This window comes from Ambystoma mexicanum, chromosome 5q, assembly GCF_040938575.1.
Source record: "Ambystoma mexicanum isolate Mex_15411 chromosome 5q, UKY_AmexF1_1, whole genome shotgun sequence".
NCBI classification, from domain to species: domain Eukaryota; kingdom Metazoa; phylum Chordata; class Amphibia; order Caudata; family Ambystomatidae; genus Ambystoma; species Ambystoma mexicanum.
In genome coordinates, this window is record NC_090933.1 from 587,298,076 (window position 1) to 587,325,626 (window position 27,551).

Genomic DNA, 27,551 nt, shown 5'->3' on the forward strand with positions numbered 1-27,551 from the left:
TGAGTGATGTACTCTTAGAAGGTGGTTACATTCCAAATATTGTTGTATTTGGAGGTACGCCACCTTATCTAGGATCTTCAGCAGGAACGGTACTGTAGCAATGGGGCGATAGTGGGAATGGACGGGTCAAGAGTTTGTTTTTTTAGGAGTGGGTGGACCCAAGACTGTTTCAAGTTGTTGGGAATGGTGCCAATAGAGAATGAAACATTTATAAGCTTAGTTATGAATGGGGAGAGGTCCCGTGCAGCATCCTTTATTATTTTGAGCTGGGCAGGGGTCACCGTGGCAATTAGATGGTTTGAGAGTTAGGATGACTTTTTCAACTTCTAGAATGGATACTTTCTTGAAGTTGAAGAGGGGTGTAGGCAGTTCAGAGGGGGCAGGAGGTGGGGTGTTCAGGGGCAGAGGAGCGGTCATATTGTTAGGATTGGAGGCGCGGAGGAGGGAATCTTTTTTATTGGTGATTTTTGCCTGAAGGGTCGTTATTTTATTAACTAGGGCACTCTGAATGCTGGTACACCAGTTTTTGTCCTTAAGGCACGTGTCAGGTGCTTGGATAGGTGTTTCTATTTCTTTAAGAATTGTGAACAGATCTTTAGTATTGCACTTGGCTTGGGTAATGCACAGGTTGTAAGATTCTTGTTTAGCAAGGATTATTTATTTTTTGCACATGGGGGCTAGTTTTGTGAGGTTGTTTTTATTAGCATCAGACGGGTCTTGGCTCCAAATTTTTTCGCATTTCCGTTTCTCAAGTCTGATGGATTTTAGGTGGGGCGAAAACCATGTGTTGACATGTTTTTTCTGTTTGCTCTTTCTAATTTTCAGGGGTGCTATGGTATCTAGGGCAGATAACATTACTTTGTTGTACTCGTCAACCAAGGTAAATGGGTCTGTGGAGGCAGGAAGAGAATTCAAGGTAGGGAGGATTAGAGGGATGAGTTTATTGGCTGTAATGTTCTTTTTATTCCTAGTGGGAATGGCTGGGGCTAGGTTGATGGTATGGTGGTTGTCCTTGTTCCAAAGTGAATCTAAAGGAGTGCAAAACCACTTCTTTTAAAGGCAAAAATACATGTAATTGGTCAAAAGCAATCTGCTTTAAGGGTCCAGTCCCTGTCCTTGAAGCAAGTGGACTTTGCCTTCTGACATGTAATTCTAAGTGATTTGTGCTACAGGTGGTGAAGGGGACAGGAAGAAAAGATAAAGGCAGAGAGAAACAAGATGGTGGAGCCCTCCTCCAGCTGTTAGGGTCTCTGTCTGCAGTAGTCCTGCCTAGCTCCCTTTGCAATAGAATCAAAGACCAGTACCCTGGTGTGAGAGCTCCTTTTATGCATGTTTGCAGGACTTACTTTGTAGTGGATGTCCCTCTAGTGAGGGTGTTACCTTCCCTCACATGGGAGCAAAGAGATTTAACCCTGAGGTTTGCAGTCTTGCTGGCAGCTGCAAGTACCGCCCGGCTGAGGAGAATACACATATGCATTCCACTGATAAGCTGGGTTCACAGGGCTGACACGTGTGATATCAATTAGATGTGACTGTGAAAATGATGTGAAATACCATCCACTAAACCCTAATTCAGGTATGGTTTATATTTAAAGTGCAATGTACCACCAGAACAGTAAACTCATAATTAAGGGGGTTTGGAAAAGGTGCATATCTTAAATACTCTGCCTGTCACTGAAGCTGTCAAGAGGCCACATGTGCCCTGAACCTGCTCTCTGCCATGGGAAAGCAGGGGCTGAACATGAGGATACTGATTCAGCTGGACAAAAGTGTGTACTATGCTTTTGGTATAGAGTTTGTGGAGAGAGGGACGCAGTCCTCAGACCGCCCTCTCTGAGAGAGTATTAACTGTGTCATGTTATGTTTAACTATACATTAAAAAAGAAAGTGTTTCTACACTCTTTCCAGATGACAATCCTTCAGAGTAACACACCCAGATCATTGTACATGAATGGAAGGACCTAGCTATCATCAATATGGAAGTGAGTCCACCATCAAATCTAAAGTGTAGGTCGTGGAATATAAACATTAAATGAAGACAAAGGTGTAGCTTAGTGCTGAGGGTACTAAATGGGTCATGTTATTGAAGTGATTCATACAAAGGAAGGATAAAAGATTGCTTCCAATTATACAGGAATGGGGCAAACCTCATAAATGCAAAATTCCTAACACCAGTCTCGAGCAGACTCTCTGTCTTATGATTATTTTAAATGAATATATTTATGGGGCAACAATTCGGGGAATAAATATTCCCAATAAAGAGCACCACACCAATTGATCATTGATTTGGATTCTTGACTTAATCTGCCTTTGATGCATGTAACACCACTCTAATCCCTAATCCCTAAACCCTTTTTCAATATGCAAGCCGAGAACCAGGCTGGTGTGCAGAAATAATAATATATGTTATTCATAGACAAAATCCTTATTTACACAATTATTATCAAGGCACAAAGCATCTCCCTTTCTACCTAAAACGTCTCACTACCAATACATTGAAACCACAAGTTTGTTTTCAGAACAAAAATCACATAACAACTAAAACTCAACCATATGTACAGTTTTCGTTTCTGGTCTGCATTCTAGCTCGACAGTTAATGAAATATAATTCTCAGCAAATAACAAACACCTTTCCTTTGCCACTATACAGTGGGAATGTCCCCATTCAATTTGGTGTTCCTTGCTCACTCTCTATGTTGTGTTTTTAAATCAGATATCTTCCCTTTACATCACAATGATTACACATTTCTGCACAGCACTTTTCTCCCCGCGTGCTTTTGCTCACAGGGAAAGCACGCGGACGCCAGACGGAGGCCAGGTCTCTTATTGAAGAGAACCCGAAAGGACTGAAGCAACTTTGAACACCAGATTTGTGGGATATACGGCAAGCAATATTCAGAGCCGCTACGTTCTTCGACAAGGTTTGGCACAAGGACAACCCAGCAAATATAGATTCAAAGACATCTGAGGGTAAACGCTATTCATTCTTGTGATAGGAATGATTAGGAATTTTGAGGGTTGCTAAAATTGAGTTTTGCCTTGAAAAGCACCATGTTGTTTAAAACACGTGTAGGCAATTTATAGCAACTGATGTATTGATTTTGACAATTAAAAAACTACAAGATAACTGTTGACCGGGGTTCTGTTGAGACAACATTGCATATCAGTAAGGGGACATCTTTAGAGGAGTGCATTAGATGATGGCACGCCATGTTTATCCTTAGAATATATGACTTCAAATGTATTTCTAATAATCTTACAAAGGAATCGCCTAAACCAGCAGTCTGCATCCTGCAGCTCTGCAGATGTTTTGAATTACAATGTTTTCAAATACAATTCCCATGATCACTCAACATTTAATATGCAGTGCAAATCATCTGGAGAGCCAAAGTTTCCAATCTCCTCTCTTAGACCTAAGATGATTATCATTGCATGGATCAACTTAAAACCCCTCCATCTCTTATTTGCATGGCAAATACATTTTCCATTGCTGAGGTTTTATACAGAAGAAGGAATACATTTGCGTCTCAGTAGAGATATTCCTGGTAAAGAAAAAACATTTAATGAAAGCTTTCTACTTCTCTCTGAGCACTGGCTCTGCACCTGCATCTCTTCTCCTTCCCTCCTGTCGGGCACTGAATACCCACAATTTCCTTTATGCAACACAGACGTTTTAGGTTCTCGCTGCCCTGCCTACCCACTGCACTGGATCATTCACAAATGTTATGGGTGTCTAATCTTCACTGTATGCAAAGTGCTTGATGAGTAGATCCTGTCACTTCAGCCTTTACAGAAGATACCACAGCTGCATTCAACACATGGTCATTGTCCCCAGCACTGAGGACAAAAAAGAGGACCCATGCAAGTCACAAGCCACACTTGTATAGAAGAACTAATATTATCAGTAACTTCAACCTATAAATTGCTCCTGCTGCATTGGCTCATAAACCCACGCAAACACTCCCATCCCATGTCATTAGACTTACTCTCTACTCTACACCATCACACAATTAGAATGCAGCTGTACCCTTGATCAATTCGGCCTAGCTGTTCACATACAAACATTACCCCATGAACTCCTCATCACTCTAATAAAACACAGCTATACCATGACAATCCGGCCTAGCTGCTCACATAAGAGTCCTACCGGCCCAACACAGCCAGAACCCAGTCTGGGTGTCCACCCATCAGACTGCACACATTCAACTGATATCTTCTCCACCTAACGCTAGGATGCAGCTATCATCTGGCAGTTACATCAGCTGCCCGTATAACTGGTGCACCCACGCACCCTATGACACTTTCTCTACTGACCTGGACTGCAGTCCCTGAGGGCGTTCAACCTACCAGCGTTTGGAGATCATACCAATGAAATATATAGAGCGCTATATAAATGTGAAAATACATAACATAACAAGCCATGCACTGGCATGTCTGTGCTTGTTAAAGCAATACAGGGGGGGGGGGGTATGATTAATTGCTGCACTCACCCATTCGTGCAACAAATCAACAAGAACTCTGACATAGCACAATAGAAGGTTTAAGACATCTGCCCTATGTGTGTTTGGATACAGTAGTGATAGATTAAGGAGCATGCTAAAGGGCCACATCACAGAATATGTGCTGTGGTTCCTCTTCTACCAGTCAGTGTTGCACAGAGTGTGTCCCATGGGCTTTTGGCTGCAGGCATTATGGCATATGTTCCAGGGAAAGGTAGCAACAATGGTAGCTAACACAGAAGGCACCGGGGACATTGGACTTGGTAGGTATATGAGAACACATGGAACCAGGTGGCAAACCTAATGTATTGCTTGTCAGTGTCTCAAATCCCTCTTATTGGGGACTGCTTGGCGGGCGAGCAAGTTCATTCGCACACATGTAAGACCTGTGTGGTGGGAAAGATGTAGTACAATCAGGGCCCGATTCTGAGGTGCATGCAAAAATGGAAATGCTTTGTCACATGGAGGAGCAACACGCTTCTTGAATGCACCATATTCTGCTCAATTAAGAATGTGACAGCTGGACATCATCTGTTCTTGCATGTTCCTGATGTACGCCCTGACAATGGCCCTACTGACCATCTTAAATTCAGGAAAAGGCTCTGCGAGGCTATTCTCCTTTGCAGAACCTTCCTTTGCATGTTTAAAACAAGGAGTTAGCACCGGTGAAGATGCTTTATCATTTCTGCGCACGTTTTTTATATGATATGATATGTCATTTATAACGCGCCTGTACACAAGTGTTTCTAGGTTTTTCCTTTAATAGCTGTGCTTTTCCTGTATGGCAACTCCACTTTTCTAATTTACTGAAGGCACAAAACTTTAGTAAATAAAACAAGGGGCAGACATGTTAGAAATCCTCAGAGTGCCACCGTTGATCACATTGCTCCCACAAGGAAAGATACTATACGCTTTCACAGCTGGAATGCACGGCAGCTCTCCTCCAATGTTTTCCACCCACATCAGAATGGTGGTCCTGGAAACTGGAGGGGCAATGTTGGCTTTCCTCTCCAGTCAGTGGGACCAGTGCAGTGCTTTAGATACTTGTAAATTGATATGGAAATGTGAGTCCCCCTAGATTGTGGTTGTGAACAAGCATTATGATGTATTTGGCAAAAATATTTCCAAGAACCCAGGTGAAATTTGTACCCAGTTGCAAGTAAGTAAGAAGGAAGTAAGCTGGCCCTATTTGTATCTTTGTTTACCTTCTGAAATGTGTACGCTCCAAATCTGACCATAATTTTTATTTTTAAAGAGTTGCTAGAGACTATATATCCTTTCTTCTCTTAAATACACCGAACCCCTAGACCGTCCTGCAAGTATGGGAGGAATGGCAAGTGACAAATAAAGGAAGACAAATGAATTGCACTAATGTTATGGGGAACGGCTATGGACTAGTAGAAGCTTCACATTCTCCTGAGCGTTCATTCACTGCAGCTTATCTTGTATTAATTGTGTGAACACCACGCGGTTTATGGCAACTGTTATTTTGTGGCTCCTCTGTCATTCTGCATTTCGTTTCAATGAACAATCTACTGAAATAAATGTGCTTTCAATTATTTCAGACAGACATCTTCCGGCTCGAAGCTGTGCACCTTGGAAATGTGTACAAGGTCGTTATAGGACACGATGGACTTGGAGCAGGTCAGACATGGCAATGTACTCAATGCCAAATATATACGTTAACGTTTACAATCCATGAATGTGCTTTCTGTATGTTTTGTGGACATAAGCCTGTCTGCAGGAATAGTTTCCTTAGCAGCTATTTGTTAGAACCAGATAGCACTGGTATAACCCAGTGACTGCTCCCACGCTCCTCTGCTACCACGCGACTCCATCTACCCATGTTTTGTTTCTGCCAACGCACAGTATCCAGGGCTGTTTCTCAGATGCGAGCAGGTAAGAGCTGTGGATTTGGTGACGAAGGAGGATTCGACTGGAAACCAAAAGAAGCCCTGGATGTATTTTTTCACAGAGGCTCCATATTACAACATGCAAGTGAAAATAGCTTCTTAATTGTGTGTTTTGCATGCATCAATATGACAAATTCTGAATGCTCTCAAAAAAGATGTCCATGGTGCAGAGACCCACAGGACATTTCCAGACTTCCATGTAGGCCAGGCCACCACTGCAAGTCGAAAATATATGTCAGTATTGCTTGCCAGACACACTTGGCCTCATTATAAGTTTGCTGGTCCATTAACAACGCTACCGGTAAGCTTGCCGGTACCATTGTTACCAGACGGGCAAACTACGAATTCTGCTCGTGGGTGCCTTCCCGGACTGCACGTCTGACCTGGCGGGTGTACCAGCACCCGTGAGCAGAGCATGTCGGATGCACCGGCACCCTTCATAATGGTGCCGGTGCATCCAACGTCCACATTGAGCCCTCAAATGGGAATGGGGAGCAATTTTTTCCGGCACCCGCGAATGGGCATTTTCTGGGTCCGGAAGGGCTGTAATGGCCCAGTAATTGCCCATTTGCAGGTGCCATCGCCAAACTTGTAATGAGGCCCACTGTATTTCAACAGTGTTATGTCAAAATGTAACTTTGAAAAATGTAATTCTAGTGCCTTTAGTACCAAGTTGTATTAAATTCAGGCGACATCTAGTCTAGGTGAAACCCAAAAGCACCAGTTTGCTCTTGGGCAAATTTGATGTTAAACTTTAGTGCAGGAGTGGGCAGAGCCTACAATGATTTCTTATGGGAATTCAGAAATAACATGGACACCCTTAGCACTTTTGTGCATAGCAGGAGTGCCACTCATGTGAGCAGCTAAACCTGTCCAAAGGAGCCTGAATTCTGGACCATTCATGCATAGGTGTTACAAACATATCTGCCACTGTATACTGTTAAAGTTATGCAAAGTACTGTGTAACTCACACCTCACATTAAGTTCAACACAGCAAAAATACCCCCATTAATACTAACGTAGTTCAACAATGCAAACCAACAATCACACACTCCCACTCCCAAACAACAGAAAATAACACCCAAGCTATTATCGTTGTTGTTGTTATTGTTATTATTATATTGTTATAAGATATTATTAAATATGGCTGTTGGGGCTACTATCTGGTTGAGCTGACTACCTGAATTTCGATCTAAGAGAAGGAAACCTTCCAATCCACACTCTAATGTTGGAAGGGTGCAAACAGGGTCTAAAATCAGCCAATGACCTCAGCCCAAGGTCACCAAAGAATGCCTTTCCTTGTGTAGCTCATACACCAGCGCTCCTTTCTCCCTTTGTGCAGTCCACCAATAAGATATTTACACAGCTAATGACGTTGACAAATATAGTCATCCACTATGTGGTTATTAAAGATGTCTTATCTATCATCAGCCAACACGTGTTTTGACCATTTTAAGGTCTTCCTCAGGTCTGTATAGCAAAATTGATTCCATTCACATGGGCGACATATGCATTGAAATTGCACAAAACAACATCCATTTGTTATAATAACATAAATAGACACAAACAAAAACAAAATTAATGTATACAACAAGAGTAAAATGAACTCATTGATAACAAACACATAAAAAAAATGGTTAGACCATATACAATTGGGTAACTTAATTTCACAAGGAAATGATAAGTGCCTTGGATTAAGGCACTAAATAAAACAATAAATACAAAATACAAATACAAATGAAAACAAAAAGTCAAATTAACAAATCATATATCAAATATGGCCCTGCGCTAACCCAAATAATATCCAAAAAAGACCAGATAACTTCAAATTAGTTGAACATTCATTATTATTTTATACAGTTTGTCAACCACAACATTCAATATATATGAATTGCAAGCATCAAATATGATGTTACATTACCCCATAACAATTTGACAAAACATCATCATTGCTAAGAATTTGTCAAAAATATCAACAGTGAATTCATCTGAATTACAAGCGTCAAATATGAATTGACATTATCCCATCACACTCTGTCAAAATATCATCATTGCTTACTCACAGCATATATAAAAGATCCAATAGATATATCATCTGACAGCCCATATGGTTCAACAATTTATCAAAAACCTCATATGTGATTGAACAGTATCCCATCACACTTTATATATAAAGATCCAATGGATACATCAGCTGACAGCCAACACGTGCTTCGACCAAAGGTCTTTTTCAAGGCTAAGATATATCCTCAATCAATCAGATTCATGGTAGTCCCATACGTTTTTTCCTTATTACTTAGTCGTGATTGTGTGATTCCGACAAGGGTGTCTGTACCCTAATTGTTGGTCTATTATGGTACCCCATGCAGTGTGCCCATCCACCTTTCTAGGCTAGTTGTAGTATGATGACACTTACCACAGTGTCAGTACAATATTCAAATTGCTTGTGGTCCTTTGTTGGTCCACATTAAGAAAATTCCTATATAATATATATAATTCTAGCAATATTAGTGCCCTGACTTGATCCGTAATGGGCATTAGAAATTGTTCAGCCAGAGCCATGCTGGTGCACTTACCCTACAGAAAAATGTGTTATGTGCCTTCATTGCAAAGGACCACAAGCAATTTGAATATAGTCCTGATACTGTGGTAAGTGTCATTATACTACAAGTTACTACAAGTTACTACAAGTTAGCCTAAAATGGTGGATGGGCTCACTCCACGGGGTACCATAATAAAACAACAATTATGGTACAGGCACCCTTGTCGGAATCTGGAGGTAGGGGTGATACAAATCATGTCTCTTTGGCACCCCAGGTGGGATATTGCACACCTTTCCTACACCCTAATAATATGCCCCCCCCCTTGTAGCTACTGAGAGGGGATATAGGGGATATACGCTCTAGTGAAGAGCAGGGTGTAAAACAAATATTGTAGCACTCTAGTGAAGAGCAGGATGGCTTTTCAACCACATCTCTTAACAGTTTTCTAGCTAAGAGGCACTTACACACTGTAGTGAAGAGCAGGTTGTCTAACAAATAGCTAAAAATACACTCTAGTGGAGAGCAAGTAAATAATCTATCTAACTACGAGAAATGGCTAACCCCCATGTTGATGTCCCTATTCCTGTGAACTGCCACTGTGTAGTAAGCGGGTGGTTCCAGGAAGGAGGCATGTCAACACTAACCTCACAGTGGCAGAGCCTGGTGGATTGCCAGGGGAAACCCTGTTCACATGTATGAAGACACCTTGCAACAAACCAGGGGATGTATTTGAGCCCTTACACATTAGGAACGATCTAGTCTAAATACAGTTCACATCCTATGAGTATCCTTAAGTAGCCTTACAGCAGGTAGACCACCAGAACTAGTTTATGGGGTCTTGACATACCTTACCACAATGGCTAGATATGATCCCTTAGTTATGGAAGGGTTAGTCTTAGAACACATACTTAGGTTCCACCCAAATATGGAGGCAAATTACCCATACACCAGAGCGCCCAATGCCATTCTGGTGAACATTTCGACACTGTCCATGCTTAAGCTTTAGAATATAGAGCTTTGGAAGCTGCTCCAGCAGCACCCAGACCAGTAATAGCAGGGGAGGAAGATACACGTTCATTCCAGACCCTCAAATTCTTATTGGGCACTTGCCCCACAAGGCAAGAGGACATCCCTCTATGATAGTCCACTAAACTGAGCCCGCTAGATGCAGCCTACCCACAGGTCACTCCACAGCAGATGCAGAGGGTGCTAGCAATAATAATTCCAACAGGCTGTAATCCACCAATGGAACACTGTGATAGTTGGATTTCAGTGTACCTTCACTTAATTGGGACTCATTAAATTATAGCATTTACATCTATTCTGTTAGTGATATTGAAATCCCAGGGACCAGAAGCAGCAATAAGTTTAGGGCTGGCAATAGTTTTGGGAAAGGAAACTCCAGTTTGGTGACATTGTACAACTACTTATAGCTCCCAAGCCTGAGACCACCTGGGTAGACCACGCGGGCAGGGGCAAAGGGAGGAGCCAGGTGAGAGTAAGCACTCTAAAAGAGCAACACCTCTAACACCACTGGTAACAGACCAGACATCGATACCTTCTCAGCCAGAGGCAGAAAGGGAAGCACAAGGGATTCCAGTATGTCCCCTGCCAAAGACAAAAGGGAGACCTTTTGTAGCACAACACTACCTCTAGAAAGAGGTATTGCAAGTCCCAGGCATGAAGCAGGTTGGGACAGAATACCCTTTAAAGGAAGACGTGGTGAAACAAGTACCTATAAGTTATGCGATAGGTAACAGTTTAGGCACCTACAAAGATACAGAGATGAAAACTAACCTTCTTCTCCTTCAGAGAAAGAGAAGAAACAGGGCTGGGCACCCAAGGGATAACAGCAGCCCACCAGGAGCGAGGAGAAGAAAGGAGAAAGGAAGCAAACTACAGCTTTGAAAATGGACAAAGGCAAGAATGGGAAAAGCTCTAAAAAAAGATAATACCAGTGACTAAAGATCCAAGGGATTGATTAGTGGTACAAATGGACTCTGGTACGCAAGTTTCCATATTTAAAGAAGGACACACAAAGCGTTTACATAATATTCCTACTAATCCCAAAGTAGAGGTTATCACTCTCGTAGATGAAGTGGTTGAGGACAATACTGCATATAGGTACAATTCACCTTGAAGCAGAAAATCCAAAGCAAATAGAGGCACTATTCTGGTATACCTTGCATATAACACAAGGTGGCCTATTACCAGAACATGATTCGACTAGGCTATTTGTTAGGTAAGCGCTAAGTGGGAGCAGTGATTAATCCAGCATTTTCAGGTGAAGTTGAAGAACATGCAGTGAGCTCCTATGCAGCCTCATGGGCTGTTTTGCAGCACAGTTATACAAGAATCATGTAGGACATGACATAGATTGTCCTCCACATGCAATGCGAGTGTTTGCAGCACCAAAGCCTCAGAAACAATATCCAATCAAAGCACAGGCTATACCATATTTGAAAGTAATCACTGATCAGTTATTACACCAAGGGGTTCTGATAAAACAGGCAAGACCCGACAATACAACATTACGTCTAGTATCCAAACCAGGTGGTTCATGTCAATTGGTAATATACTTTAGAATCTTAAATGCTAATACACTCACAGAGGCTATACAGAACATGCCTAGTTCAGGACTTCTGAGTAACATATAGAGATACAAATATAAGACTGTATTGGATCTGGGTAATGGATTATTTGCACAACCATTGGATTCAGAGAGCTACAAATACACAGATGTAACTTTTAGGGGAAAACATTGTTGCTTCACTCGCCTCCAACAGGGGTACAAAACAGTACTGTGTTATTCTTTAATAGAATACAATCAATCTTAAAAGGCATGCAGACATGCTGGAAATATGTAGATGAAATATTGTGATGCTGGAAATGTCTTATGGAAGGACAGGCCCTCCTGTCCTTCTCCTACCATTTCTTTGTGTGTGGTTTCTCTATGTTTTCTGTCACTGAGGTCCCGCCTGGACCTCTGGCAGTGCAGCTCTTCATTCTTATCTTTTGGTGAACATCACCCATGGGGTACCCTTATGGCACCCATGGGTGGGGCTACACCCTTGTACACCTTATGTGTGTTTTTGGGCACATCTGTGTTGCCTACAGAGCAGGGTATGGGCTGATGGCAGTTACATGCTGACTTGAGAGTGGCCCTGAGTAATCTCCATTTTGAGATATCCAGGCCCTGCCATATGAATCAGTGGATTCCTGTTAGGAGGCAAGGTGACCCCTGTAATCTCTTGGTTTCTATTACATTGTTTCCCAATGTCCTGGGAATCCCTGACTCTGTCCCTTTCTCCTGAATGGATGTTGGGTGGAATCAGCATATATGTCTCTGTTGTTCCCTTACCCAGTGTTGGCTGTTGGGTGGAAATTCCATATATAGCTATGGGGCTGCCTCCTGTCAGACTGACTGAAGCCTTCCCAGGTGTTGTGGTGTTGTGCGTTGTGGGTACACCCTAGGGGTGGGACCTGTGTGAATGGAGTCTGAAGTGAAATCAAATTCTCTGTTGTTGGTGTCTGGTTTCTTTGTGTGTGACAAAATGATTACGACAACCCTGCTTGAAACCTAGATGACTGCAGTGTAGTGTTCTGAAAGGCTGGGTACTTGCCCTAATCCACATTCATTTGTTATAGGTGTCTAGGTGGAGTGAATGACCTGAATGCCTGTGAGCCTGATTGGCTGCCTGCCTCCATGAATGCCTTAGTGTGTGATTAGTTGAATGAGGGACAGATGTGTATATCTGGGGACCAGGAAGCTTAGCAAGAGGAAGCTGCTCATTGAACCCCAGCTGGGAGAGAAGTCTGCTGCTGCATTTATTCAACAATCTGAAAGCTGTTGTGTCTCCCAAGGACTGATTCAGAGAGGACATGCAAAGGACACCTCTCCCAAAGCTGCGAGGGACCATCGTGCAAAACTGCTACTCTTCATAGAAGTATCCTGTAAGCCAGCCCTGTGTGCCTGCTGTCTGGAGAAGGGGGTCTTTGAAGTCCAGAAGAGGAGTGCCAGACATCTCGAGGCAGAGAAGTTCATGACTGTTGCCCAGGATCTGGAGGTGTGGTTAGTGACCGATGGAATCCATTGCTGTCTGCTGCTCCAGAAGAGGGGGTACCCTGGCATAGTGCTGCTGTATACCCAGAGCAGTGAAAGTGTCAAACCGTCTAAGAACATTTGAAAGGACATCCTTGCAGTCACCACTGTCCAATTCTTTGTGCAGAGAGAGCCCAGCATCGGTTGGTGCAGTGGAAGGTCAGCCGGTGGGTTTCCTGTCACCAGAAGCTATCAAAGTCATCCCGAGGGTCCAGACTTGGTGAGGGTCTGAGGTCCTCTCCAGCTTTCGAGTCCGGGTTGCCAGAAGCTGTCCAGAGGTCCGTGCTGTGGCTGCAGCATTTAAAAACCAAAAGTCAGAATACCATGATATTACGAATCCCAACACTAAAATTGACCTATGCACCCGTCGCCACATGACGTTATCAAAGTGTCCAAGGGGTCTTATCTTCATCCACCAAGCCTTTAAAGAGACCACAGCAAGTTTATTCTCCACAGTATTTCTAAAGTTAGAGAAATCATTGACCAAAGGAGAGCACCACGAAGAGCCAAACTGCTGCCATTCTGAAAGAATTTGGTTCTGTTTATTCTTGGTCTCAGCATTCCAGGGGCTCCATCTTCCAAAGGGGGTGCATCCTGGGAGGGAATCATCGAGCAAAGCCAAGAAACTCCGCTACTGCTCCTGCCAAGGCACCAAAGGTATTGTGACGAGGAAGAGCATCTTCTAGTCTCAGGAGTCGTCTAGGGGCCCCAAATTCATTTTGGATCCCATTCTCCTGTGGCCTCTCAGGTACTTTAGGATGGTAGAACCTTTTAAAAGAAAGCACAACATTATTAAAGAATATTGGACTGGGCTGTAAAAGACAACATAAGTTACTCCCTACCTTTTCTATTGCAGGTTGCCCCAGTGGGGGGATCCTTACTCAGAATGACTTCTCTAGTCTAAAGAAAGCAGTCTGCCACTGTTCATAACTAACCTGCCTTTCTTTCCTTTTCTATGCTGGTTACACCTTATTTAAGAATTCACCTGCCATTTAAAACGGTCTGCAGTTAGTGCAGTTTTTACTGAATTTAAGTAGTGTGTGGTACCACATAGAGTGTATATATTTACCATTCTCTGGATAAGTATTCCATATACAAAGTGTTATTATTTATATGTATAGACTGTTGGTAGAAGTAGCAACCCTTATTTTATATGAAGAAACTGTGTTATCACCTAAAATAGTGTGTGGACATTCTTTTGCGGGGGATTTGGGGACATACTGTATTTAAGAACCTGCCTGCAACACCTCCTGAAAGCTTAAACCTGGTTGTTCATCCATGGCTACCCAATTGAGAGCCTTGCTAGGGTTGATCTGTGCCTTTACCCTACCATATAGGGGGCAGCGGTGGGGTCACTGGTTTTAAAACTCAGTGTTTAACCTAGCTACTACACAATATCTACACTTCTTTATTGATGTAGAGATCTATTAGAGTATACTGATAACAATGGAACAATGTGCAAACAATGGAAACTATTACAAATGGTAAATTGACTAAGATGAACAGAGAGGCTCTCCAGAATACTTGTCAAGAGAGAGAGACTTTGAAGATAAGTCTAGGGAAGAGCTGATAGATGCCCTTGTGGATTTTGTGGGATGTTTTAACCCACTAGTCTATGCCCTGCAACATCATCGTGCACTGCTTGCATCAGAAACCTCAGAATGGCAGCTGGAAAGCATTATGCGTGCTAAAATCCCCCAGAAGTGCGCAGGAAAACCCAAAAAATAGGCCGCCAATCCACTTTTGCCTATGTCCGTGGTAACACAGGAGACCACTGCCAAAACCCATCATTTGGCTGCCCACAGAGGAAAATGAAACTATTTGAAAAAGCAGCCCTGCACTGCAAGAGAAACACAGAGCTGTTTAAAAATCCATTTTTCCTTGACTGTTGAAACTGCAAAAATATTGGTTCTCAAACATCACAAAAGATCCAACATCCCTGTTGGGTGTTAAACATCACTGTATATAAAGAATTCACCTAAGCACAATGTTAGCAGAAACCTATTTGATCAGAAGAAAATCCACATTTAAAGATGCTTGCTTGGAAGAATATGTCAAAAATGGGCGCAGTACCGCTACTCGCTTGTGTCAGAAGCTGGCAATTACTTAACCTGTCAATTTAAACTGATACATTGAAATCACAGTATGAAATGGAAAGACTTGCTATTAGAAGCAATAGAGGTGGATACAATTCAAAACTATATTTTAAAAAGGCTGGAATGAAGAGATTGGTGGATATATTTGTTAAAAATGTAATTTGTATTTTAGGATAAGACTAGGATAAGGAGGCATGTCAACACTAACCTCACAGTGGCAGACATTAGACTTTTTAACATTGTGTTAAAAGTTAAAGCCAGCTACACTGGGCTTAAAAGACATTCCACACATTCTCCTAAACAAAGGAATCTTTTCCCCTGCTCTCTGCTAAGGAAATGTCAGGGAGGTGTGAAAGGAAAAGGGAGGAGCACTTTGGCCTGTTGTTCTGCTAGGAGATAAAAGACTCCCTTTGACTCAAAGGAAATGCTAATTCGTGTGTAGGCTGAAACCAGATGCCAAAGTCAGAGAGTCCTGGGACTGCTCTCTAGCCCAGCCAAGACCTTGGAGGCGGAGACAAGCAGTTTTGTTTATTCAGAAAGCACAGACAATGGGCCTCATTACACAGATGGCGGTTAGGGTTTACCGGTACCGGTAAGGGTACCAGTGCTGGTAAACCCTTACCACCTTACTATAAGGTCCCTTTGTGGGACCCTATCTTAATGGCTGGTTTTACCAGCCATTAAGGACGGGACCCGCAAAGGGACCTTGGAGGTAATTACGGTACCACAATTTGCGGTACCGTAATTACGGCCTTCCCCATTCCCATTGAGCACTATGGGGGCAAAAATTGGAATGGAGAAGTGCCATGGTGAATGGGCAATTACTGCCCCCACACACCTTGGAATAGGGCGGTAATTCCACCACTCTCCATGGCGGACTCAGTAAAATACCGGCAGCAACCATGGTGCTAATAGCGCCATGGTTACCACCGTCCGTGTAATGAGGCCCAATATCTTTTTGAAAAAGACTCATAGAAAATTGTGCCGAACTGGTAAAAATATGGAATTTAGCGGTTATTAAAGTGATAATGTTGCTCACAAGTAGAAACTACTCTGGAACTTGTGTGATATTCAGAGACATAATTATCAAAATGTGGACCTTGTAGCAGTTGTGATAATGTTAAAAATATGAAACTTTACAGGAATATGCCCAGATGATATGTGCATGTACGTGAAAATATTGGTACAGAACTGACACTGAGTAACCGACCAAAAGCGGGAAAAACTGTCATTTGTGAACCAAAGCTCTTCAGAAGATGGGACTTTGACGGATGCGTGCCTTATTTAATTTGGGATGTAAATATGCAGTATTAGTAAATTAGTGATAGTATAAATATGCTTTTTGTGAAAAATAAGATATACTGTACAGAAACAAAGGGGAGGGTTTTCTCCCTGGACTGTAAACATGACACATCATGACACATCATGACACACTGTTGCTTCTCAAATCAGGGGGGAGGAAATTCTCTGACCTATCGGCTTCTTAGAGGGTTGGGCATAGTATAATCAGCATACCCACCCCCTTGAGAAATACATAAATAGAGACTGTTGAGGGCACAGAAAGGCACACACATTCACCCATCACTGATCTACTGGCGAAGGGCTTTGAAGGAGAATCCATATCCAGAACTATCCAGACTCCAGAACCATCCAGACTCCAGAACCCTGAAGCAGAAGGCCCAATCCAGAAGCTGAACCCTTCTCAGCTGGCCTTTAAAATCTTGCAACCTGATTTTAACCCCAAACTTCCATGGGGCCCAACCAATTCAACAGCCTGGCTGTGCTGTTTTGCTGCTTCTGCCCAAGAACCCTTGCTAGAACCCAGCGATCCAAACCAGTAGAGCAGAGCTGCACCCAGAACCAACCCGTCAGATCCAGTCCAGGAGGCCATGCAGACCAGAGTGCCTTGCTGAGAGCAGAACCAAGCACCTGAATCCTGTCCGGTGGTTAGCAGATTCCAGTCCAAAACCCTTGACCAGATCCTGATGGGCCTATTCCATTCCAAACCCATAGTTGTGAGTATTTAGCATAGAACTGTCCGTAGCAAATCGCTTAGTTTTAAGTAATCCTATCCAACCCATTCCAACATATCCAGAACTGCATTGTAGAATCTCTTTTGTCTATCCTGAATACTTCTCTAATAAATATAATCCTGTGATAATTGTAGTGATAATCATCTTTGCGCTGATATATATGGATCGTTGGCTGTGCTGTTGTGTAGCTTATGGCTCCATAGACTCCCTAGTGTTAAGAAATCATTGTTTCTAATCCCCAAAAGCGCATCTTTCATTTATTTGTAAATATTGACTCTTTTTCTGAAAAATCAACCTTTACTAAAACCTCTGTAACTTTTAAACCGTACATGCTAGGAAGGAAATTTAAATGTTGAATTGAAGCTAACATCCTCAGATTTCCAACTCCTTATAGTTTTTCTGTAATCGCATTTCTCACGTGCTGAAAAGTTTGCCGCGAGTCTGCATTTGGCTCAATTTCATCCCATATAAAATTGCTATTTCTTGCATTCAACCTCTGAATTTCATTTCCAATGTACCAATCATTCAAACTTCAATGCTAGTGTCTACCTGAACCTATCCAAGCGACTCCCACTAGTTCTGAATCCCATCTAGCAAATTAAAGTCATTTTTAGCATTTTTTCCATTCATTACAAGCCACATTCAAAAGCATTTGGCCTGTTTAAATCATTCCTGTTCTCTCTAAGCTTGCTGGGGAATTGGGATTGAACTGCATTGTTGATTGTTTATTCCTGAAACCTGCGTGCCCTCATTCCATCTGTTCATCTTGCATACTAGGGGGGGATTGAGTAGTAACAGAGGGAAAGAGTGATTACATTGTCTTTGATTGAATTCATATCAAGTTTTATTTCTGTGCTGCATTAATTTCATATCATTGCATTTCATTGAACCCACACAAAGTTATTCTCTGCTACATTATTCTTATCGCCCATACTCATATTGAGTAAAGAGATTGTTGATTGTTGTGATATCACCCATTGCTGATCAGTGTATAAATATTAATAAGTGTGATATCTAGATATTGTTCATATTCATAAAAGTGTGATGTATATATTGTTCAATTCATCAAATAAATCTTTTAACTTTGCAAAACAAACCTACACTTGGTTCAGTGAGACCGGGGGGGGGATTCAAAGAGGGGGGCGTTATATAAGGTACATCGTCCAGAAATAAAAGAACTTTTGACATAAAAATATATAAATTAAGGGTTCCAGCTGGGCATCTCACGCTAGGCATTGACTTAGTTGGAGTGCTGGGTTGAAACCACTTACAGATTGGGGGCTCGTCGCGGAACTTCTGGATTAGATATAACACTTATGACAGCTTAACACTGTGTGCTAACTAATACTATACATAAATCCTGATTGGGCAACCATGCTGTGTTACACTGTAAAAGCACCCCTCAAAAGGGAACGCTCTAAGGAAACGGTCTGTTTTGCAAAAATAAAATAAACTTCTGTAAATCAGGAAGGAAACTAATATTTCCAGAATGGTGACATTGGTAGACATCAATATGGCTAGAGAACACCTTTTGCATAAGTTATTTGTGAGAGGTGAATGGACAGAGCAGGATCAGAAGGTGTGGTTGCAGACAATCACACAAAAGATCACTGCAACAGGGTTAGATACATGGAAAGACCAGGGTCCCTTACATGTGGCCCTGAGCAAATTATATATAGCCCCTAAGGCCAAGGATGAGCAAAATAAGATGGCCAAGATAGCGGCATATCTATATTTATCTATTGGAGCCATACAGGATACATATGCTGAAAGCCAAGATCTGGCAAGTAGGCAACTGATGGCGTTAGAAAAGGCCCAAACTGATCTGGACTCTTCTGAGCAGAGGCTGCAGAGGAGCCAGGAGTCTGAAAATGAAAGCTGGCAGTATATAGTAAAAATAAAAGAGGACATGGGTATAATGCAGCAGGAAAAGGCAGAACAGGATACCAGAATTCTGGCCCTGCGGAAGGAGTACCAAGAAAGTTTGGACTCCCTACTACAGAGCCAGAAAAAGCTGGAGCAACAAATAAACCTTAACAGGGCATGTGCAGAGCAGGTAGTCACCCTGCAAAGCCAATTAGATAGAGAGAAAGAGGAGAGCAACAAATTAATTCTGAAAGACCTGGACACCCAGGCAGAGTTTGATGAAGAGCGCCAGAAAGATGGTGTGCTTCAAAGACAGAGGGACGACCTGGAGGCACAGAGGCAGGCTCTTGCTCAGGAAAGGGACACCTTAGGCCAGGAAGTCTCTCACTTAAAAGAGAAAGTAGAAGAAAATCACCTGGCCCTTCAGGGACTGTGTGACCTTCAAAAAGAGCATGAAAGATTGTTAGAGCATACCAGGAGGGTGGAAGAAGCTCTAGCAAGGAAGGACCAGGCCAGTCTGGACAGGACTCAGGAGGTAACCCTCCTGCAGCAAAGACTGGCCCAGTACTCAAAAACAAACCAGGAAGCACAGAGAGAAAATGAGGCTCTCTGTGAGAACACTGACAGGCTCCACAGGCAGGTAGCCATGCAAGAGAGGCTGATAAAGACTAGTAAGGCCTTGATTGAGGAACAGAAAGCCCAGGTTCTTGCATGGCAACAGGGAGCAGGGGCTGATAGAGATGAGGTTCGCTGGGAAAGGGAAACACCTGAGCATAACCTCAGGAACCCTAGTACCAGAGGCCTTAATCTCTCCCAGTCCCTGGACTCTGCCACCCCCATGTCCACTGGCGCACATGAGCCAGGGCCACGGGGATGGCATATTTCAATCCAATCAGAAGTATGGGGCTCATAGACCAGCACCTATCAGGAATGGAGGGGCGGGCATCTGGGTATGGGTACCCAAGCAATGTGAAATTTAGTGGGGAACTCCAGGAGAGTAGGCCCACTAAGGGCATCCTGAAAACCCATGCCCAGCTAGGGCAGTGGGGGGATACCCATCAAATCCTGGGGCAAGGAGGAATCAGAAGACTCCTCTGAGCGCCCCAGGACACAGGAGACTAGGTCCCCACATTCTGCCAGCCATTCCCAGGCTCGTAGAATCCGGGAGAACCTAGAAGACCAGACTGGCACCTCTGGGAGCAGTGCCGCTGAGTCAGAGGAGGATTGCCAGGGTTACCCGAACCAAGAAGGCCAATAAGGCAAAAAGGACCTTGCTTAATGACCCCTTAAAGCAAATCAAGGCGATAAGGAGCTTCATTACGCCTTATCATAAGAACGCCAAGTATTCTGTTTGGGAGCACTTAGATCTCTTTGAGCAGATGATGGAAAATTTCCATTTGAAAGACAGCAGTAGCTGCATTCAGTATGTGTAATGGGCCTTCTCACCAGAATACTCCAGTTTCTTTGCGGGGCTGGAGGACCAACATCATTCCAGATGGTCCACATATAGGGCGGCCATCTTGAAGCAATTTTCTGTTCACAGAAATCCCCAAGAGGCTCGCAAGGCAGCCTACAACTTGCAATGTGGGGAGGATCAGGCCCCACAAGAATTTGTGCAGGAATTAAAGTGTGCCTTTGCGCAGACTACCAGAAGGGTGCGCACGGACAGCAAATAATTTGTCAATACTTTTTTCCACGCTCCTCCAAAGTACATCATGACCCAGCTAGTGAGAGATTGTCATGAGAAAAGATCACTAGACTGGAAAGGCCACCTGAATCTAAGAGGTGCAAAAGCCCATAGAAAACAAGAATACTCAAAAAAGCCCCAAACCAACCAACACCCCTGCTGCTGCTAAAGTGGCAGAGGTGAAGGTTGCCCCATTTTAGATTTGGAGATGGGGTGGCCTAAAAACCCACCTGTACAGCAGAATAATCCCAAGCCCAGAAGGCTCTCGGGCCAGTCACAGACGGGGAGCCAAGGAGGTAGTCCCACAAATGGGATCCCTCACTCACCTGACTACATAGGTCCCTGCTACAAAGGGAATAGACCCATCCTGGGTTATGTGTGGACTCCTCCAGCCCAAGGGGGGGATCCAACCAAGCAGCACCTAACCCAGGAAACTTCCCTCCTCACTTCCCCCAGGAGGGCAGAAATTCCTCAAATCCTGGGCAGAATTTCTTCCCCAGGTACCCACAAAACTTTCAACCCCAGAACAATCCATCCTTCTTTCCCCACTTTCCTGAGCCCAGACAACCTAATCCGGGAGAGAGGAGGCCAAGGGTGGAGGGGTACCCAATTCTTCCAAACCCGGGGGAGAAGGGATAGCTACGCTTCCCGGGATCAGCCCAGGGGTGAAATGAGAGCCCCGTATCAGCCTGAGCGAGTTTCACATTTAGAGCGCCAGGTCCAAAACATGGCACAGGATCTGGGTTGCATGCTGAGGGATCAGCAGAACCCTTAGATGAGCATGCCGACACAGAATGCCTCCAACTCCGGTCCTGATGCTCCAGAAAAATGACGGGGGCAGAACCCCAACAACCCACCGGTTCCCAGGGAGGAGGCACAAGGGGGATAAGGTGTAAAGCCTTGGAGGAAGCTTCCTTCCCCACTTGTAAAAAGCCCCTGGAAACCCAGGAACCGGAACCAAAATCTCCTACCCCTGAAAGTTTGCCACCCAAGGAGCAGAGGGGGGGTAGGGGAAATAAAGTACCCAAACAGACCCATTATGTGGAGGAGGTACAAATCTTCCAATTTGAAGGAGAGGGATCCTCAGAGGATCCTGGGAAAAAGATCTTCTCCTTCAGAGAAGGGGGAACTCCTCCCAAAGAAAAATGGGTCCCAAAGAATTCAAATACAGACTGGGTAGATGTGGGGACTGAGCTAGCGCTGCACATCATCCAACCCCAGAACCAACAACATGGAAAATCCCCTGGTTCAAAACTGTATTGTGGTGACTGCCTCCAAAAAAAGGGGGGGGGCAGCCCAGCACCAGAACCAGGGGAACCCAAAACTTCTCCCATCTCTAGTTGCCACCTTTTCTTTTCAGATTCCCCAGAATCTGAACAGAATTCTGCCCAAATCTCTTCTCTATCAATGTCCAAAACGAGAAAACTGTGCCCCCTTGCGGAGAAGGAGGGAAGATACTGTGCCCCGGTACAAATACAAGGGAAGGGTACGATTTTGGCAATGGTGGACACTGGATCCCAAGCTACCCTTCTGTCCAAAAAGGCCTTTGATAAACTGAATTCAGGAAGGGGGAGAATTACCAAATTCTTCTCACCCTTCTTTCTGGACAACTTCAGAACTTTGACGGGAAGGCAATTCCCGTCAATGGGACTGCGGATTTGGACATTAAAATTGGGCGACACAAGGTGAAGCACCTGTATTTGTATTTGTATTTATTTATTTATATTGCGCACCTTGCCCAGAGGCTTGCGGGCGCATGTTTAGGACCATGACCTGGTCATAGTTGTGACTACAGAGGTCACCCCTTGGGAATGACCTCCTGCGAAGGTTGTCACCTCTAATAGATTGTGTAAACAAGGTCCTCTGGACCAGACTAGCCGACCAATAAAATTTAAACAAAGTGTCAACCATGTTAGTTTAAACGGCACCTACCACATGGTTGAACAACAATCTGACCAAGTAGAATTTCACTTCCAGAACAACCAAATTCCAGACGTGACTGTAATAGCAGTAGGACAACAAACTGGTGATGGGGGGTCCTCTCTATTTCTGAAAATCAACCTTCCTGAAATTGTTTACCAATCCACAATCAGACATTCCCACTCCTATAGTCCAGAAAGATGAGAAATCAGCTCAGAGCCTGGCTGATATTCAGCAAATTGGAGAGCAGTTGTTCATCCCAGCCCAGTTAAATGAAGGGAAGGACTCTGTTCTCGCCCGAGTGTGCATGAACAACGGTAAGTACCTCATCAGCGAAGCCATGTTCCACCAACTCCCAAAAGATCCAGCCATACCCACATTCAAACTGATAGACAAATGGGAAATAGATCTGGAAACACCCAAATCCAAACATCTCCTGCCAAGCAGGTGTATGCTCAAAATCTCCATAGGCAACAAGAGCATAGTCCATAATTGCTGGGTCGTGCGAGACGTCACTGCCGCCTTTTACTTAGGCAGTGATATTCTCAATCGCTTTGCCATTAGTTTGGACCTAATAAACTTCAAAGCTTGGTCCCGATTAGTGGATAATCCCATGGGCTTTGATGATCCAGAGAAAGCATTTAGGTCAGCTCAACTGCTGCCTTATGCAGTTGAAATTCAGATTGGAGAGGAAGTCACCAACCCAGAAAGGACCCGACACTTCTCCCTGGAAGTGAGAGTTAAAAGTGGACAGAAATTGAAAAATCCTGATGCCTATATTCATTTAAATCCTTCACTCCAACAACAAGGGTTGGGGGTAAACCCGACACCACTAGTCAATACAGAACATGACACCATTCCAATAGAGGTGGATAACATCGATTTAAACAGTATCACTCTAGCCGCAGGCACCATTATTGGAATGGCGGTTGATGACCGACATTTCTCCATAGATTTAGGTAATGAACTGTTAAGACCAATCTCCAAGGACTGTTTTGACAGTGATAGTGATGACAACACAACACCAGACAGGATCTTTTCCCGGCATGGTGGGAACTTCCTGGTGTACACTTCCTGCCCTTATGGTAAGGAAGATGTGACCTGTGACTTCAGGAGGGATGAGGTGATTTTCCAGGTCTATGAGGGCTGTCTTCCCCACCTGAAGCCACCAGTACAAATCAGCACTGTGACCAGGGACGTCTCCACCCAGCTGGAGGAGGCCACTGAGATAGCAAAACCAGAAGTCTTTCCAGGCTTCAGGCAGATGGTTGAAGAGAGCGTCAACCTAGCTGATGCCTGTGAGACTCTGGAGCAGAAGCAAAAATTGAATCAAGTTTTCTTGGATTTTCAAGATCTCTTTGCGGTGGACTCATATGACTGTGGTCGCACCGACATCCACACAACAATTCCCACGGACCCTGGCATGACTCCAGTGTTTGTGAAGCAATATCGCTTGCCTCTCGCATCAATGGAGTCCCTTACTGAAATAACTAAGAACCTTGAGTCCCGTGGGATAATCCGTCCAGTCCACAGCACCTTCAATAATCCGGTGCTGGGGATATTGAAGCCAAATGGACAGTGGAGACTCTGCGCCGAACTTAGGGAGCTCAACAAATGGATCCATACTTCCCGATGGCCTCTACCCTACATTGATCAAGGGTTGGCCCAAATCCAGGGGTCACAGGTATTCACTGCAATAGACCTGACCAATGGATACTGGACTGTACCTGTCAGTAGGGAGGACCAATACAAGCTTGCCTTCACCTCTGGGCGGCGGCAGTACACATGGACCCGGACTCCCTTAGGATTCATCAACTCCGGCAATGAATTCAACATTTTTCTACATAAGGCCATGCCCGACCTGGGTGAGAGGGGTAACCTGACCTATGTAGATGATTTTCCCATCAAAAGCTCAACTGCGGAGGAACACATAGTGGAGATCCGTTATGTTCTGACACAGTTGAGGGCCGCCGGAGCAAAACTTTCCTTTCAAAAGGCACAGTGGTGTAGAACCCGTGTAAATTTCTTGGGGCATGAGATTACTCCTCAGGGTCTCTGTCCCCAGGAAAAGAAAGTGGAAGCCCTCCAGAAATTGAAAGACCCCACAACTCTGCAGGAACTAAGGAGCCTCCTTGGACTGACTAATTACAGTAGAAAGTTCATTGAGGACTACGCAGAGATCACAAGACCCGTGATTCATCTGTTGAAGGTGGGGTCAAGTGGGAATGGGGTCCAGAACAAGCTGAGGCAGTAAGACAACTCAAAAGGAGCCTCTCACAAGCGCCTTGCCTAGCTTACCCTGTCAGAAACAAGGAGTTGTTCTTGGAGACAGGGTTCTCTAATACATGCTTGACTGCAGTAGTATACCAAAAGCATGACAAGGTCAATAAAGTAATCTCCTATGCGAGTAAAACTTTATCCTCCATGGAGGAAAAATTAAACAATTGTGAGAAGGCACTCCTGGCAACGGTGTGGGCATTGAAGAATTAACGCACGTTTATCTAGGGGTAACACATCATAGTGGAAACTCCACACCAGCCTCTGCAATATCTCCAAAGTGACAGAATCCGGGCAAGAAATGTGAGTAATTCCCGAATTACTTCCAGGAATCTGTAAATGCAAGGCTTTCCTGTGGAGGTCAGATATGGCCAAAACAAGAAGAGTCCCCTCGCGCAAGGTCTGGCTGACTTGCATGATTGTGCCAGACAAAACTGTCTCGAGGACGAAAGTCTAAAAATCAAGGACAACATGGAGGAATACCTCAATTCCCCACACAAAGTCTTTGAAGAAGACAAGTGTGAGGGAATGCCCACTGTCTATGTGGATGGATGCTCCTACCAACAGGGAAAAAGAACTTGTGGCCGGCTTAGGGAATGCATGGGTGAATGAGACCCCAGAACCCTCCACTGGGTACAAGATTGGCCCCTGAAGTGGTCAAGTGGCAGAGTTGATGGCTGTGCATCAAGCCATCCTCCCTGCTGTCCAAGCCCAACTCCATGAACTGGTCATAATCACAGATTTGGATTATGTACGGAACGGGTTCGTGGAGCACATGGTTAATTGGAAAACCAGAGGCCTGTTATGTGCTAATAATAAACCCTTGAAACATGGGAAATGAATCCAAAATATTGATGATCTGGTCACCTCGAATGAGATGACCATCTACTGGAAAAAGATCAAGGGTCATTCTAAAGTAGAGGTACCAGACAAAACTGGAAATGACTTAGCTGATCAGCTGGCCAAAACCGGAGCCATTCAAGGGGATCTACTAGAGATCGATTTCCTGTTGGGGAAGATCCAGGTCACTGCTATCACTAGGTCCCAGACAAATGCTCACAATGAACTCTCAACTGCACAATGGAGTAAGGAGACCCCAGATGCTGATTTGATTACGGCTCAAAAAGGGGATCCAATAATTGGTAAGTTTTATCAACACCTTGAGGACCCTGAGAACTTTCCCCTGACGGATACTGATTACATAGGGAAAGAGGACCTCAGAGTGCTGATGAAATGTCCAAAAGTCACGCCCATGATGCGGCCACAGCCAGTCATAGGGGGTTTCATACAACACTTGACATCTTAAGAGAGGTTGCATACTGGCCACACTTGCGGCAGGACCTCAACCAATAGTTGAAGGGGTGTCTTGTGCGTGCACAATTTCAGCCAACATCCCTCACACACCGTGCGCCTCTCCAAAAGAGGGGGATGACACTGCCTTGGTCAGATTTACAAGTCGACTATATCGGGCCCGTGATTCGCTCCTCTAGGTCAAGCAAGTACATGTTGACCGTGACATGCTTGTTTACTAAATGGGTGGAATGTCTCCCGGCCCCAAACTGCAAAGCAGAAACAGCAGCTGCCCTTATGATCAACCACATCTCTTCGCGTTTTGGACTACCCCAAAGGATCAAGTCAGACCAAGGTTGTCATGAATCACCGTTTGCATCCCTTCTGGACTTTTGTGGTCCCTGACCCACAGGGGACTGAACTCAGTAGTACTCCCAACATGGGCGCTCAACGCGGAACGCTGTTTGCCAGTCTCAGCGTTGTACGTTCTACGTTCTACAAAGCAGACACGTCCCCACGGCCCTGCGCGTCTCAACGCTACCACTTGCAGTAGTCAGACGTGTGTTGCCAGAGCTCATTCAGTGATTACTTCTGATTCCTGGTTCCCGGTCCCCTGAATTTCTCTTCTTTCTTCCTTCACCTTATTCTTACCTTGCATATCCTGGATTTCCCTCGCATTCAGATCGCTGAGTGTGAACCTCATTATTTTCCTCATCTTCGTCCCAGACATCTGAATGCTTCCTGGAGCTGGGTCATGGACCGCACGTTGGAACCCGAGGACCCACGCACGGGGTTATATAAATTCCGAACAGTGCGAAATAAGACATCTCCGAAGATCACGAGCAAACAATACAGACAGGTGAGAAGGGGGGAAACCTGTGACAGATTGAGACGCCAACAAATTGATACAGTTACGGAAATGGAGGCTGCAGTTCAAGACCTCATGCGAGGCATGCAGGAGTTAACAACAGAAATCCAAAACCTTAAGGCCGAAAATGCAGCATTGAACAACTGGTCTTGTCACGTCACTCCGCAACCAAGGAAAGCGTGCTGTTGGGTGGAGTAGTGGATAAATATGATGGCTCTTCAAAGACCCTTCGTGCCTTGCTCGATTCATGTTTAGTGCACTTCACCTTTAAGCCCTACTACTACCAAAATACAGTATGCCAACACTTTTAAGAAAGCCTGAAAACATTGTATTTGGTATCAGTATTCACTTTTCTTCAAAGTGTTACAATGTAACTGTAGGGCGGTTCATGTAGTTGCTCTGTTACTATATGTGTTGTTGTTGTCCAAGTGGTTGAACTAGCCTCCATTGACTGGTC

The 27,551-nt window shown here is 44.2% G+C and overlaps 1 protein-coding gene across 1 annotated transcript in view; it reads left to right on the forward strand.

Moving 5' to 3' along the window:
- The window catches only part of RP1 (RP1 axonemal microtubule associated), an 809,829-nt gene that overhangs the window by 541,215 nt on the left and 241,063 nt on the right, over window positions 1–27,551 (forward strand). Inside the window, exon 8 of the mRNA XM_069621057.1 lies at window positions 6,065–6,143. Coding sequence (XP_069477158.1) covers window positions 6,065–6,143 — 79 coding nt within the window. The remainder of the gene's footprint in view (window positions 1–6,064; window positions 6,144–27,551) is intronic.